The 15,496-nt window shown below is 36.3% G+C and overlaps 1 protein-coding gene across 1 annotated transcript; it reads left to right on the plus strand.

The window, feature by feature from the left end:
• The first annotated feature begins 10,195 nt into the window (after positions 1–10,195).
• On the plus strand, positions 10,196–11,112 carry LOC103927318 (late embryogenesis abundant protein At1g64065). The gene has a single exon (XM_009336227.3). It carries the CDS (start codon positions 10,273–10,275, stop codon positions 10,915–10,917), a length of 645 nt encoding a protein of 214 aa, XP_009334502.2. The 5' UTR covers positions 10,196–10,272; the 3' UTR covers positions 10,918–11,112.
• Positions 11,113–15,496: the final 4,384 nt, after the last annotated feature.

Raw genomic sequence — 15,496 nt, forward strand, 5'->3', positions numbered from 1 at the left:
TCGGAGTTCCGATGGAACCCGAAGCAGTGAGCTCCCAAAAGGCCTCATGCTAGGTAGAGATGGGAATATACACATATAAGGCTTACAGGATCCACTCCGCTGGGCGATGTAGGATGTTACAATCCACCCCCCTTAGGGGCCCGACGTCCTCGTCGGCACACTTACAGCCAGGGATTAGCTCTGATACCAAATTGTCACATCTCGGCCCGGGCCCCCACCACCTCGTGGGCTCGACTCCATCGTAGCACGATATTGTCCACTTTGGGCCCCGACCATGCCTTCACGGTTTTGTTTTGGGGAACTCACACGAGAACTTCCCAGTGGGTCACCCATCCTGGGAATACTCTCGCTCGAACTCGCTTAACTTCGGAGTTCCGATGCAACCCGAAGCCAGTAAGCCCCCAAAATGCTTCGTGCTAAGTAAAGATGGGAATATACATATATGGCTTATAGGATCCACTCCCCTAGGCGATGTGGGATGTTACATACAGTCCCAGAACTACTGGGATACACCCATAAATTTCATAAACCCTAACACTTAAAAAACTCAGATTCAGTTCGGAATATCAAATGGGTTTTTACCATCTTCCAATTCAGAGTCAAAAATTAAGTTTACATTAGCAAAAACAGAGAAATACCAACAAATAAAAATTTGAAGAAGGAGAAGACAGAGATATGTTGACGCCTCACTTTACGTTATTATGGCTTCCGCAGACGATCCCAAAACTGAATAGCCCTTCGCTCTTCTGAAACCAATAAGGGAAGATTCAAGATTGTTGTGAAAAGAAGTAAACTCCGCAAACAAAATTAATTCCAAACCCTAAATTAAATTTCAAAAGGAAGACAGAAATTAGATGTCAAAACACTAAATTAATTACCTAATTTGGGGTGAGCATGAGACTCGGTGTTGGATCGAGAGTTCTGTCTGTGAGAGAAAATCGCCCGAGAGAGAGATCGCGAGAGAGAGAGAGCAGTGGCGTGGCGGCAGTGTGTGGTTAAGGAAGGCTGGAGAGTCAGAGACGATAGTATGGTGTGGTGGTGGGCTGGTGGCTGGCTGGAATTCGACACAGAAAGATGAGATGAGGGCTCGATGAGGGAGGCTCAGGCTGCACTTCAAGTTCGAGTTTGATGGAAGCAATGGAACTGAAATGGGATGAGATCCGACCTAAAAACAAATCAACGACACAGATTAAATCCAAAACAATGAACGGTTGAAATAATTCTCGTATAATTAAAAAATTATATATATATATAATATTTATTTTCCGTTCGGTATGGGAATACCGAAAAATGGAGATGCAAAACTGAATCTTATACCGAAAATTTTGAGAATTTTGGTTTGGGATTGGGATTTTTTCGGTTTAGTTTAGGATTTTTGGGATTTTTTTCCAGCCCTACCCGTGAGTGAGGATTGGCTGCAGGCCAACCTGCAAGGATGGGGATGCCATGGAAGGTGTCGAGGTTATTGGGTTTAAACTTGCAGCCTATGGCTTAGATGGTGCTGGTGGCTCAATGCTGTGCGGCTTGGAAGCTAGCGGCTTGCAGTGGGGTAGTGATGGGTTGAGTTTCATGAAAACCCCTAGTTTTAATTTTTTTTTTCTTTCCAGATTATAAATTTATTTCAATTTTATGCATATTCAACATATAATTCAATGCATGAGCAGATATATGATGCAAGTCATGGAAATATCAATTCACATAATTCAACAATTATGGATATAATGCATACACAATTTATGTAGAATCTAAAATTCGAAAAACATAAAGTTGGGTCATGCATTATGGTGAATGTTCATGCTATCAAGGTTGCAAAAATATCGAAATAAAAACCGTTATTTTGAAAGAACCTGATTACGTGGTGATATTGATGAATTGGTTTGATGCATAATACTTCCATGTTAGATTCCTAAGAGCAATAGTAGGAGCGTGCCGATAATGTGTTGTGGCCTATATTTAACTGACAAGGAGAAGGGGTCGGCAGCACAGAGAAAATATATAGAGAGAGATGTGTTTGTAGGGTTGTGTAGAGGATGTGTTATTCCCTTTACGCATTGCCTTTATTTATAGTAATAAGGGAGATAAGAAATCCTTCTCCTCCAAGGAATATAGGTCCTAATAGGGAAGAATAACTAGAATCAAATCTAACATATTTATTTATTTTTTTAATATTTTTCATAAATATTGTATTACTATTGTAATAATATTTTGTTATTATATAATTATTTTAGTATTATTTGGTGGATATTTTAATATTTAAATAGTTTATTTTTGACCCGTGGGGCCCACACATCACAAAGTCTCCAACCTCTCCCTATCGCGTGTCCCTCTTCCCTAACTATATGGAACTCTCGCCATCACTCCCCTGCTCTAACTCTCTCAGCATTCTCCCTCTCTTAGCTCTCTCTCCCCTCCCCGTCAACACAGACACACCATACCACCACCACATCGTCACCACTCCGGTGAGATGGCCATCGTCATGGCCATGCTCGAAGACACCCTTCTACTATCTCACAACCCTCTTAGCTTTCTTTCTCTGCAAACACAGAGGTACAACACCGTCATGACCTCCCACCATCGTCTTTGGCAAGATTTCATGATTTTCCGACCAAGGTAGGCCTCAGGAATGCCTCTTTCTTGTCATTTCTCGTCGTATGTGAAAGATCTTGAAGATATGGGTCTGTGTTTATAGGATCTAAGGATTGAAACAACACGTGGTTTCTTTCCCCAGTTTCCGGCAAAGGACCGCGAGGTTGAAAGCATTTTTCTGGCCATTTGTCGGCCATGGCCATAAACGAAAATGGTATAAATAAAATCTTCATCCTTTTAGCTTTATTTTGGCACTTACATGGTGAAGTTTAGTTGAGAATGGAGCTTCATCGGAGCTCTAGAGAACAAGCTACAACTCGCAAGTCCGTTGGCTCAGCCCGACCCGTTATATAAAAAAAAGGGGCTTAAGCCCAAACATTTGGCCCAACCTAGCCCAAGGGCCAAACCTTTGGAATATTTCTTGCATTGACATTTTTGAATTTTCTTGAAAGCCCTCCTAGGCTAATTTCGATGTCCCAAGTCCATTTTTGACATCCATTTAGTAAAATTCTAAAGATTTAACGTAATTTTCTCAAAAGCCCTCCAGACTTCACTTTCTTCCTTGTCAATGCGTATTTGGTGTTCAAGTGCTTAGTTCCAGAAGACCTTTTATTATTCTTAGAATAAAAGACAGTAGCTTTATTATCACACCAAATTTGAATAGGCTTTGTTATGGAATCCATAATCTCGAGACTACTGATAAAATTTCTCAACCATATAGCTTATGATGTAGCTTCATAACAAGCTACAAACTCAGCTTGCATGGTAGAAGTGGCAATAGTATCTTGTTTCACACTCTTCCATGACACTGCGCCATTTGCCAATGTGAATATATATCATAAAGTTGACTTAAGTGAATCAAGGCAGCCTGCAAAATTTGAGTCATTATAGCCGACTAGTTCAAGTCCTGAACCCTTCTTGTATACTAGCAAATACTTTTTTGTTCTCTGCAGGTATCTTAAAACTTTCTTGGCAGCTGTCCAATGTGCATTACCATGATTAGGCTGAAACCTTCCCAGTATACTAATGGCATATGCAATATCAGGTCTGGTACATACATGTGCATAAATAAGACTCCCAACTAGAGAAGTATAAGGCTTGCCAGCCATTTCTTTTCTCTCAAAATCAATCTTGGGGCACTGATCCTTACTAAGCTTCTTTCATTTTGTCATTGGAACATCACAACCATTTGAGTCTTCCATATTGAATCTTTTAAGTACTTTTTCAATATATGCTTTCTGTGATAAACCAAGTAGCCCTTTACTTCGATCCCTTGTGATCTGAATCCCAAGAAAAAAAGTGGCATTTCCCATATCTTTCATCTTAAGGTGTTTTGACAGAAATCTTTTGGTGTCACTCAGCAATGATGCATTATTACATGCTAGTTGTATGTCATCTATATAAAGAATGAGAAAAATAAAACATGTAATGAAACAACCTAACCAAACTTCAAATACCACTGTCTCGAGGCCCGTTTTAATCCATAAATGGACTTGTTAAGTTTACATACCAAACTCTCTCTCCCTTCTTGAATGAAACCCTCTGTTGCTTCATATAGATCTCTTCTTCAAGATTTCTATTCAAGAATGCAGTCTTAACATCCATTTGATGCAGAAATAAGTCTAAGTGAGCCACTAGTGCCATGATCACTCTAAAAGAGTCTTTTGTAAAGACTGGAGAGAATGTTTCATTATAATCAACTTCTTCTTTGAGTATAACCCTTTGCTACAAGTCTAGCTTTGTATCTTTCAATATCACCCTTTGAGTCTCTCTTGGTCTTGTAAACCATTTGCAACCTATTGGTTTACATCCTTGTGGAAACTCAACTAACTCCCACACTTTGTTTTTATTCATGGAATCCAATTCTGATTGCATAGCTTCTTGCCAATGTGTATTATTTGGACTCTCAATTGCTATCTTAAAGTTTAATGGATCTTCTTCTTAACTATTAAACTCAGCTTCTTGCAAGTACACAAAGAAGTCATTTGAAATTGCAGGCTTTCTTGCATGAATGGATCTTCTAGTTTCCACTTGCACAGTTTCAATGTGCACTTCTTGGACATTTAGTGTGTTATTCAATTGCACAGTTTCTTCTGCAACCATTTCTTCTTCTTGAGCAGCCTATATTGGTTCTTCAATTTGTTCACTTGCATTATGCACTGGAATTGGCACAACAACTTCATCTATCACAGCATCACCTAGGTTTTCATCTTGCAATGTTGTGGTCTCTTCATTCTAATCAAGATTCTCTTCCCATTGATCATCATTAACTTCTTCAATAAACTTGGCTCTCCTAGTTTCAATGAACCTCGAGGTGTGATTGGGGCAATAAAACCTATAACCCTTAGTTCTTTCTAGATACCTTACAAAAAAGCATGAGATTATTCTAGGGTTTAGCTTCTTCTCCATTGGATTGTATGCTTTTGCTTCTGCTGTGCATCCCCAATTCCCAAGTGATTTAGCACTGGTTTTCTGTTGGTCCACAATTTGAATGGTGTCTTGGGAACAGACTTGCTAGGGACCCTATTCAGCAACCAATTGGCAGTTTTGATTGCTTCTCCCCCAAGAAAAGTAGGTAGCTTCGAACTACTCATCAACCTTCTTACCATTTCAATCAAGGTTTATTTCTTCTTTCACTAACCTCATTTTGCTTAAGGATTCGAGGATTGGTGTATTGAGCAACAATTCCATGCTCTTGCAGAAATAATGCAAAGAGACCAGGCTTTCTACCAGACTCACTAAATTCTCCATAGCACACTCATATTAGACCCTACTACCTTGATTTTGTAGTCTACTTGATTCTCTACTTCTGCTGTATAAATTTTGAAAGCAACAAAGGCACTAGATTTCTCAGTCAACAAGTATACATACCCAAACCTAGAAAAGTCATTTGTAAATATGATGAAATACTTATAGCCATCATGTGTTTGTGTTGGGAAAGAACCATAAATGTATGTGTGGATTAGTTCCAGCGGCTTTGTACTTCTAATTGAACTTTTCTTTTTCTTGTTTATTAATTTTCCCTTAATACAGTTGGTACAAATTTCGAAATCACTATAATTGATTGATGGCAGGATTTGTTCTCTAATCAATCTTTGCATTCTCTCTCTAGAAATATGTCCTAATCTCTTGTGCCATAACTTGGACTAGGTGTTGTTTGTCAGTGTTTGTTTGTACCCTACTGTGTTAACCACACTTATTGGTATATTGCCATTAAGCTTGAACATATCACCAGTCAACATTCCACCACCAATTAGCTCAGAACTTCGAAATATTGAAAAACCAATCTCATTAATATCAAATTTGAACTTTGATTTAACAAGCCTACTAACTGAAACTAAATTCCTTCTCATGGATGGTATATAAACAACATCAATCAAATCTAGTAAAAAACTAGAAAATAATTCAAGCCTAACTACTCCAATGAACTCTACTGCAACTCTAGCTCCATTGCCCACGAACATTGACACTCCATCCTTGTTTGGCACCATCTTATTAATGTACCCCTGTAATGAATTTGTTACATGAATTGTAGCACCAGTATCAAGCCACCAGGTATCATAAGATATCTTAACCAAATTTGATTCAAAACAAACTAAAATTTTATACACCATACCTTTATTTTTCTTACTTTCTTTGTTTTCCTTCCATCGTATATACCTAGTGCATTCCTTCTTCTGATGTCCCACCTTTTTGCAGAAGAAACATTTTATTCCAACACCCTTATGCACTCTCAGATGGTTATTGCCCCTATTGATTCTTCCTGCACCCCTTTTATTGTTTTTATATAGAGAATTGTCTCTCTCATTAGGAGAATTTGCAGGGTTAACATTCTGCATTGCATTGACTTGTTTCTTCCCTTTTTCTTGTCGAATATTTTGCTCTTTATGCACACAGATGGCAATTAGCTCATTCAAGTCCCATTTTTCTTTTTGAGCTATGTTAAGTACTCTTCAGTTGAGAGTACTCAGGGGGTAAGGAATTTAGGGCGAGATGAACTAGAAAAGGATCATTTATCTTAATGTTAAGTGCATTAAGTTTTGCAGCTGCATCAACCATTGAAAGAATGTGCTCTCTCACATCACCACCAAGGTACTTAGTGGTTATAAGGGTATTCATGAGTGTTCTAGTTTCAGCTTTCTCGGATTCCTTGAACTTGGCTTCTATAAAGTCAAGACATGCCTTAGCATTATCTGATTTAGTGATTACCCCTCGAACCAGGTCAAACATTGACCTTTTGATTACCAGCGACGCCATTCTGTTAGCCTTAACCCATTTTATATATTCATTCTTCTTGTTTGCAATTGCATCATTTGGAGGCTTGCCTAGCTCATCTCTCTTAGAGCTAAATCGAAATCCATGAGCCCTAGAGTTATTTCAATATCTTGCCTCCACTTCTTATAGTTGGTTCCATTGAGTGGTTGAATTGAATTCAGGAGCTAATTATTGAAAGATTTTTCAAACGAAAATAAGCATTCAAGACACTATATTCTGGATAACTGAAACAACTCAACCTTTGTTTGGTTTTTCAAGCTTAATCAGTATCAGTGCAAAATATATAAGTTGCATAAGTAATGGTACAACATGAAAGCTGTCCCTTTGTTTGGCAATTAACTTTCATAGCTCATGCATCTTATATGTTCCCACTAAGCTATCAGTAACTGAACCAATATCGATTAGTCACACCTTTATTTAGGGATATAACCTTATTGTTATGGCTACTGATACAAGCTGATCAATCAGACCTTGAATTTTTAGCAGTTCTTGAATGATTGAAACGAATTTGTTGTGTTTCATTCACCCAATTACATCTCAAAAAACATTGATCATGTTATAACGTTCAACATGCTATGAACCTTAACACTTTCGATCATTGACATGCTCAACGATCAAGACTCTGAAGCAAACAATTTTTGAGTTTAATTAGGCCAAAAATTAGTTCCTACACCAGTTATGCATGGTAGACAGTTTTAGGGTTTCTGTGAATATATGTATAGCACTAGAAGTAATCATGGCACTTGTTTGCAGTTACTTAGTTCCATAGTCAGTCAAGGTTCTTATAAATATACAGGTGTAGCCTCTCTCAAAACTTTATATATACATATGCATGCAAGCATTAAATATAGCAGTGGAAAAGAAATAGGATCAAAACTTGAAGAAACATCAGTTCATTCATATTGCATGCATGATTTCATGTATGTTAGTTCTCTATGGATTTTAATCACACAAACGTTGGCTTTGATACCAACTGTTAGACTTAATACATTCATGCAACATTAAAACACCATAATACTAACCTTGTGAAGACATTCTTCTGAGCATAGAAAGCACTGAGGCTGCAGCAAGCACACTAGAACACCTTGAACTAGAGGAAGGTCTTATGCACACTCATCACGACTGTATTACTTGAACCTATGGGGAGTTCTCTGAGTTTATGTTTCAGTGGTGTATGTAGGGACCTTCCCTTGGTATTTATAATACCATAACCCTAGTGCACATTCTCATAATCACGCACTAGATTTCCTTATTGTACAAGGATACAACCTACCAAATCTCAGTCCAATTAGGATAGTATCAAGAGCCCTTATTCTCCAATTATAACCGAGTTATATACTTTTCTTGGAGTCCAAGTTATAGCTTATAACCAAACCCTAATAGTACCTACAATCCACATCAATCCTTATTAACTATATTGAACTATTAGTCGTTGAATTAGAGTCCAACATCCAACAAGACCTTGCATTTGCTTATAAGTAGTTGGGCTACTCCCCATAATGCCAATTAGTTTTATGGTAGAACCTCAACTTCTTCATAGTATCAGAGCTACGTTGTCCACCTTTTATCCTTTGAATTCTTCTTCTTTTATGATAGAACCTCTAAAAACCTGGAAAGAATCAATTGATTCAGTTTTATATGTTCTTTATATTTTGTCAAAAATATAAAATAAATTAATTGTTTGTTTGTCTGTCCGAGAGAGGACTTGGTAAACAACAACGTGCGATTTGAAGGACACAATCAGTTGTGGGTTCTTACATCATGTACGTCTCATTGAAATTTCTTAGGTGTGCATGCTTGTAGTCATTTTTTATTGGAGGCAGATTGTCTGCCCTCTTGTTTGGATGCTCTTTCCATCATTTTCTATTTTGTGCGGTCACGGTTAAACTATATCAACATTTTATATTGATTTTTTTATAGAGATAATAAGATAAAAAACAATAAAAATATAAAATATTGACGTAACTTAACCGTGACCGCACATATAAGATGGGATAAAAAGGATATCTAAACAGGAAGGCAGACAATCTGCCTCCTTTTTTTTATTCAAGTATGATTGAATAGTTAAGGACCTATTTGGACCAGAAGAAGTCAAGCAACTCTATCATATGACATTCTGACTAAAACTTTGGGCTCTGGAAGATCAAATAAGTGATGAAACAAAAAATGTGGCTTCCCAGATTTTTTTATTGAATTCGTCAATAAAGCACAGCGGGGTTGCCCTGCAAATTCAACTTGTGCACTATTATTTCACACAAATTAAAATTAAAAAATCTCTGTTTCTGGACCTATTGTGAATGCTGTTTATTATATAACTAAAGTTAAATGACTTTTCTGGTCCTTACAGTTTGGATAAAATTTCATTAATACAACCCTAAAATTTTAATATTCGTACTTTTAGCTACGTGCTTTTCTAATTTCTCCTATTCAAGAACAATGACTAAAGTTTGTCAACTACTTTGATGAAATTAGCAAATGAGTGATATCTATAAGGATAAATTAAGAGAGTTTGAGGTCCTGCTAGCTACAATGTTACGTTCGAGTATTATGCAATAAATAACCATTGCGAGATTAATTTGATCTTTAAGTCTAAGATCTAAAACGATGATTTTTTATACCACTCAGTAGTATGTACAATGAAAAAAAAATTAGAAACTTTGATGACCATCTCATTTTTATTGAATAGTTTGATGACCATCTCATTGTTAGTTTTTACTTTTTAGTTTTTTTTTTTAAAGGTGAAATATGATGGAGAAAAGAGGGATGGCCAAAGGTATATGGAAGTGTACACAAAGGAAAACTGAAAGCTCCTTTTAATAGGTTTTCTTTTCCAGTTTTTCTTATATTTTCTTTCAATTCTCTTTCCACAAACTCCCTACATTTCATATACTCTTCTTCATTCCTCACACCTTCGCACAGAGTCCCTCTATTTTTATGAATTAAAATATAAAACAAAAACGAAAACCGACATGATATCAAATGCCCCTATTTTTACTGAACTTTTTACAAGCGTAAAGCACTTCGCATGTGCCCCCGAACGTGCTAAATTTGTTGATAAAAATATCGTATTGTTAGGTAATAAAAACATCACTCTAAAATTATCTCTGTCTTAAAACAATCAGTAAACTACAGAACTAAACTAGAGAAAAATGAAAATGCAGGACTCGAGTGAAACCTCACCTAAAATACAAGGACTAAAGCTATAAAATAAAATCCCACAATCAAGAGCCGACACGGATGTAGGCCATGACTGACCAATTCTTATCCTCTAAGCTTCGAAATATTAAACACGACCACCCCACTCACTCCCCACTCCACACTATAAAAACCCCATCATTAAACAAAACGCTTAAACCAAACTTACCACACCTTTACATTTTTGTACAATATTTTCCTAAAGCCCCCAAAACGATGGCAGATCAAGAGAGCCAAATCTGGCCACTAGCACCATCCAGATTACACCGCAGAAGCGATGAAGAAAACCCTACTTTCAAAGCCATACGCAGAGAAAGAAGCAACAAATGTTTCGTCTACGTCTTTGCAGGCATCGTCCTCCAAAGCATAATTATCCTTGTCTTTGCTTTGGTTGTTTTTCGTGTCAAATCCCCCGGTTTCAATCTCAGCTCCGTCCAGATCAAAACTCTCAAGTCCACCGGTTCTCCGGCGGCTTCGTTCAACGCAACATTATCTGCTCAGATGGCCATAAAGAACAAAAACTTCGGGGAGTACAAGTTCGAGGGCAGCAGCGCGAGCTTGTGGTATGGAGATTTCAAAGTCGGCGAAGCTAAATTTGCGAAGGGTAGCGTGAAAGCGAGAGGGATACGGAAGGTGAACGTGAGTATTGAAGTGAGGTCAAATAGGCTGCCTAAGGACGTTCAAAATGGTGGTTTAGGGAGTGAGATTAATTCTGGATTTTTGAACATCAGCAGCTATGCAAAGATTAGTGGGAGAGTGCATTTGATGAAGATTATGAAGAAGAGGAAGACTATTGATATGAATTGCACCATGGTTCTTGTTTTGAAGAATAAGACAATTAAGGATTTAGTATGCAGATGATGATTATTTTGGTGGTGTTTTTGTTAATGATATTGGTATAGTTTGTAGTTTGGGATTTAGTTTCTAGGAATTGATCCAATCATTTTGTTTGTCGAGATTTGGGTTCTAGGAATTCAATCATTTGTTAATTTGCTTGCTTGTATTTATTCCAATTTTGTATGTTGGTAATATACATGACTTCATCTTTCATAGAAATTTTGTATCATTATTTTGTTGTATATTTTTTTTTGGTTGAAAATTTTTGTTCGCATATTTCAATTGGTATTGATTTTAACACAGACAATGATTCTTTATCCTTCTCTTTCCTTCCCTCCTATTTGAACGTTCAAGATTTTATCTTATTTTTTCATCTTTGGAGAGAAAGAACAAAAGAAAAACTGTGAGAGTTGGGGAGGGAGGGGAGGGGAGGGGAGGGAAGAGAATCTTCATTCCTGTAACACTCATCTTTTAGTCTTATTGCCTCCGTTATGTAAATATGACTAAAAAATTAGTGACAAATGACTCGTTTAAAAATATTTCCAAGCACATCCAAAACAGAAAATTTTCTATTCATTTCAATTCCAGATTTGAGATTTCTTTATGACCAAGTTTTTCTCTTTGTTCTGTCCACTCGATCACAGCTGTGTTTCACCAAAAAAATGGGTGATATAAATGCTAACATATATTGCCCCATTTGGAAGCTTTCTAGCAAGATAATAGTTTAATCAATAAAATTGCTCGGTGAATACATTGAATACATGCTAGAAAACTGTTTTTTTTCTCTTTTGGCCTGGATTGATTCACAACATACACGTCTTGGATTAAAAAAGATGAAGGTGAATCGATTCATCAAATGTCAGTACCCAACGGCAGGCTTCTGCGTAGAGAAATGATAAATCTTGTACTTAATTATATTTTTATTGGCACCAAAAGTATCACCCAAAAAGTCCAAATCCCTGTTTTCCATAATTAAAGGTTAATTTAGGAGGTGGTTATCATTATTATAATATGCTTTAGTAAATATTAGATTGAAATTGGAGGTGTCCGTTGAGGGCATAGATTCTGTGTCTCCAGGCTGTTAAACTTATAACTTTTTCTTTTCATTTGGTTTATCTCCTAGATGGATAAGGATTCTCTTCGCATCTTCTTTGTAGAGATCTTATAAATTCTCATATTTTAGTCATTCATCGTATATCGTGTGATCAGTTTTCATCAAGTATTATTTATATTTAATTTTAAATAAAAAAAGGTCAAATAATTATTGATCGCATGATGTACGATAAATGCTAAGATATGAAGATTCCTACAATTTCTATAATTTGAATCATAATGGAATCCAAGATTACCGTTCCATGATGATCTGCATCTTTTTATGACAACGTGGAGCATGTTTCATGGTCGATTTTGGCTGCTGGCTATAACGTCTGTTTCAATCCTCTTCCTTCCTGTTTGATCTCGATTGACCTCCTGGTAGTCTTTACACATGCAAAGAACTCCATGTAAATTGACCGATATTGGGACGAAGTGAACTGATTTGGGCTGTGTCAATGAGTTAAGTTTATGTGGCCAAAAAAAATAAAAAATAAAAAGAGTTAAGTTTATGAGAATGTTAGGTAGACCGAATTTTTAAAACCGAATGATATGGTAGTAGATTATTGGATTACTGATTAAGGGTCAATTAATGTATTTATTTCTTATTGGTAACATATTATTTGGTTTACAGATTTGATTTAAAAATTTGACATCTCTAGCATTATCCAAAGTTTATATATCACAGACTACCTCTCCTCCTCTTCCTTCCTATCGATTAGATGCCTTACGAATCTTCTTCATGTAAGGTCTCTTCTAATTAGTTAAGGTTGACGATTCGGGATAAAGGGTTATCTTTACGTCGTGTTCCTGCATGTTTGTGTCGAATAAGTAGTCAACTTTAACCCTACTCATTTAGGGCATGCTTCGGGTTGTTTTTGGAATAGCAAGAAGTGTTTTTTTTTTTTTACAATCAAAAACTCTAATTGCGTTTGAGAAAAATTTTTAACATGTTTATCGATTTAAAATGTTATGCGAAAAAACACCCATCAAATGATTTTGCAAAAAGCATCTAAATATGTTTACGAATCTGTAATCAGAATTAAAATGCAAAATTAAATTATGATTATGTGATATACATTTGTTTACTAAACTAAGGGAATTAAAAAAAAAACAAAGATGGGACCCACACAAATAAGGAATTCAATTCCTTATTTTGAAGGTTTTGGACTCCTTGATTGGAGGTGGTATTCCAATTCCGAAGGTGGGGAGGAATCAGAATTCATTTATCTTACCCATTGTGCCCTTCAAAATTTACTGTAATTTCACTTTTGCCGGCCACCACTATCCACTGCCTAGCAAATGACATCTTTTGCAGCGTTATTTTTCTTGAATTTCTTGTTTCTTTAATAAATATATAAATTAAAAAACACAAATAATTAATACTATTAATATAGTTACTAATTAAGGTTTTATTATGTTCAAAAAAACATCAGTAATAATACAATTAATTTGATAAAAATTATCAATTGATTAGCATATAAATATGTTATTTAGAACAAGGGTATTTTGGTAATTATATTCATCTCTATTCCAATTTAAATGAATTCGTAAAAAATTTATATGAACTCAATTTCATTCTTAAACTGATTCCACAACATTTAATAAACAATTTCAACAAAAATTTGATTCTGACTCCTCAATCATAACTTAAAAATTAAAATGGAAATCAAATCATAACTTAATAAGCCAACAACAATGTCATCAAACATAATCCAAATAGTTATAAGTTCACAAACTCAAAAGTCTATCTCATATAATTGTCTAAATCCAATTGTAGCAATTAATGCATAAACAAAAAACTCAAAACTCAAAAGTATAGTTTGATTATAAGATCCCCTTATTATAATCCCAAAACAAATAAAAATAACTTGATGTTTTGATAATGCAACGCCCCTGAAGTAGCAGCAACCAATGCATATGAAATCATCCATGAATCACTTCTTCGAAGCACTTGGAATTGATGTTCCTACTTGAGATGTAGAACCATCAACCATTTCAATTCAAATGTTACATAAAAAAATGTATGATTAGAATAAGAAATAATATTGAATAATAAATTAAAAACATCAATAAACATTGGATTTAAGTACTATAATTAGAATTAAAAAGAATATACCAATACTTACATTTTTCAGTTCTTCACATGTCTTGTACAATTCACGCTCTTCCTTTGTTGGCTCTTTGTAGAAGTTGAATCCACCTAACCTAAGCCAATCACTAGTGCACACTAATGCCTCTACCATTTTTGGAGTCAATGAAGCCGTTAAAGGATCGAATACCCTCTTGCCAAGGCTAAATGCACTCTCACTTGCCATAGTTGAAGATGGGATGGCAAATACGTATTTGGCCATCTTTGAAAGGAAGGGATATTTAGATTGGCTACGTTTCCACCAATCTAATATGTTGAACTTAGGGTTCTTGACACTTTCAAAAGGATTAGAGAGGTACTAATTTACTTCATTGGTTATCTCTAAAAGATGTTGCTTTTGCCATTCTTAGATAAGATTCTATGGGGGCGTTTGTTTGACCGGATTAGGGGGGACTGGACTAGACTAGACTGCAGTCCCTTGTTTAGTCTGGACAAGGATTAGGTTTAATGGGACTAAAGGGGACTCGCCCCGACTGAACGTTTCACTAAACATTCTTAAGGAGACCCCTCGATTTCAAGTGGACTGCTAGTCCCATTCTCTCCCCTACCGCTAATCCCTCATCATCTCCCTTCTCCTTCGCCCTCTTCCTTCTGATTCACACCTTCTCCCACTCCCTTGGGCCTTCACTATCCCACCCAAAAGCCTAAACGCAGACCTCAAACAAAAAATGAAAAACAATCCACTAATTCCCTTCCTTTCTTCTTCGTTCAATTCACTCTCTTTCTTAGAAAAATCATCATGGTTTCAACCACTAGACGACCATCACCAGAAGCTCGCCGTTGATCTCCATGTTCGTGCGCAACCCAAACGCAAGTCGAGACCAAAAGCGTACCAAATGCCCAAGTACCAATTGGGGTTTTCGTCAGTGGTGGGGAAGAAGCTAAGAAACTTGTGAAATTTGGTATTTGAATTTTGTGATTTGTGAGAAACTTGTAAAATTTAGGCCTTATGTTTTGTGATTCATGAGAAGAGGAGGTGGGGTTTAACAGGAAAAGAGGTAGAAGGAGAAGGAAGAGAGGTTTGATGGGATGGAGAGGTGGGGTGAAAAATGGTTACAGAGATTGTAGAAGTAAGAAGAAGAGGATTCTAAAAAAAAAAAAAAGGAAACAGATAAAGTAATAGTAAAATATTAATTATATATATTAATTTAATATAAAATAATATAATATTGCAGTCCCGCTTCTTAGTCCGACTCTGCACGAAACACTTCACTAAATCAGTCCAGCTTAGTCTAGTCTAAGCCAGTCTAACTTAGTCCCTGAAGCTAGTCCAGTCCGAGATAGTCCGGTACAAGAAACGCACCCTGTAGGAACTGTGATTGAGCATGATCACCATCAATCTCAGCTTCATCATCAGCA

The sequence above is a fragment of a genome, unplaced genomic scaffold, assembly GCF_019419815.1.
Source record: "Pyrus x bretschneideri cultivar Hongxiangsu unplaced genomic scaffold, Pyrus_bretschneideri_v1 Contig3, whole genome shotgun sequence".
NCBI lineage: Eukaryota > Viridiplantae > Streptophyta > Magnoliopsida > Rosales > Rosaceae > Pyrus > Pyrus x bretschneideri.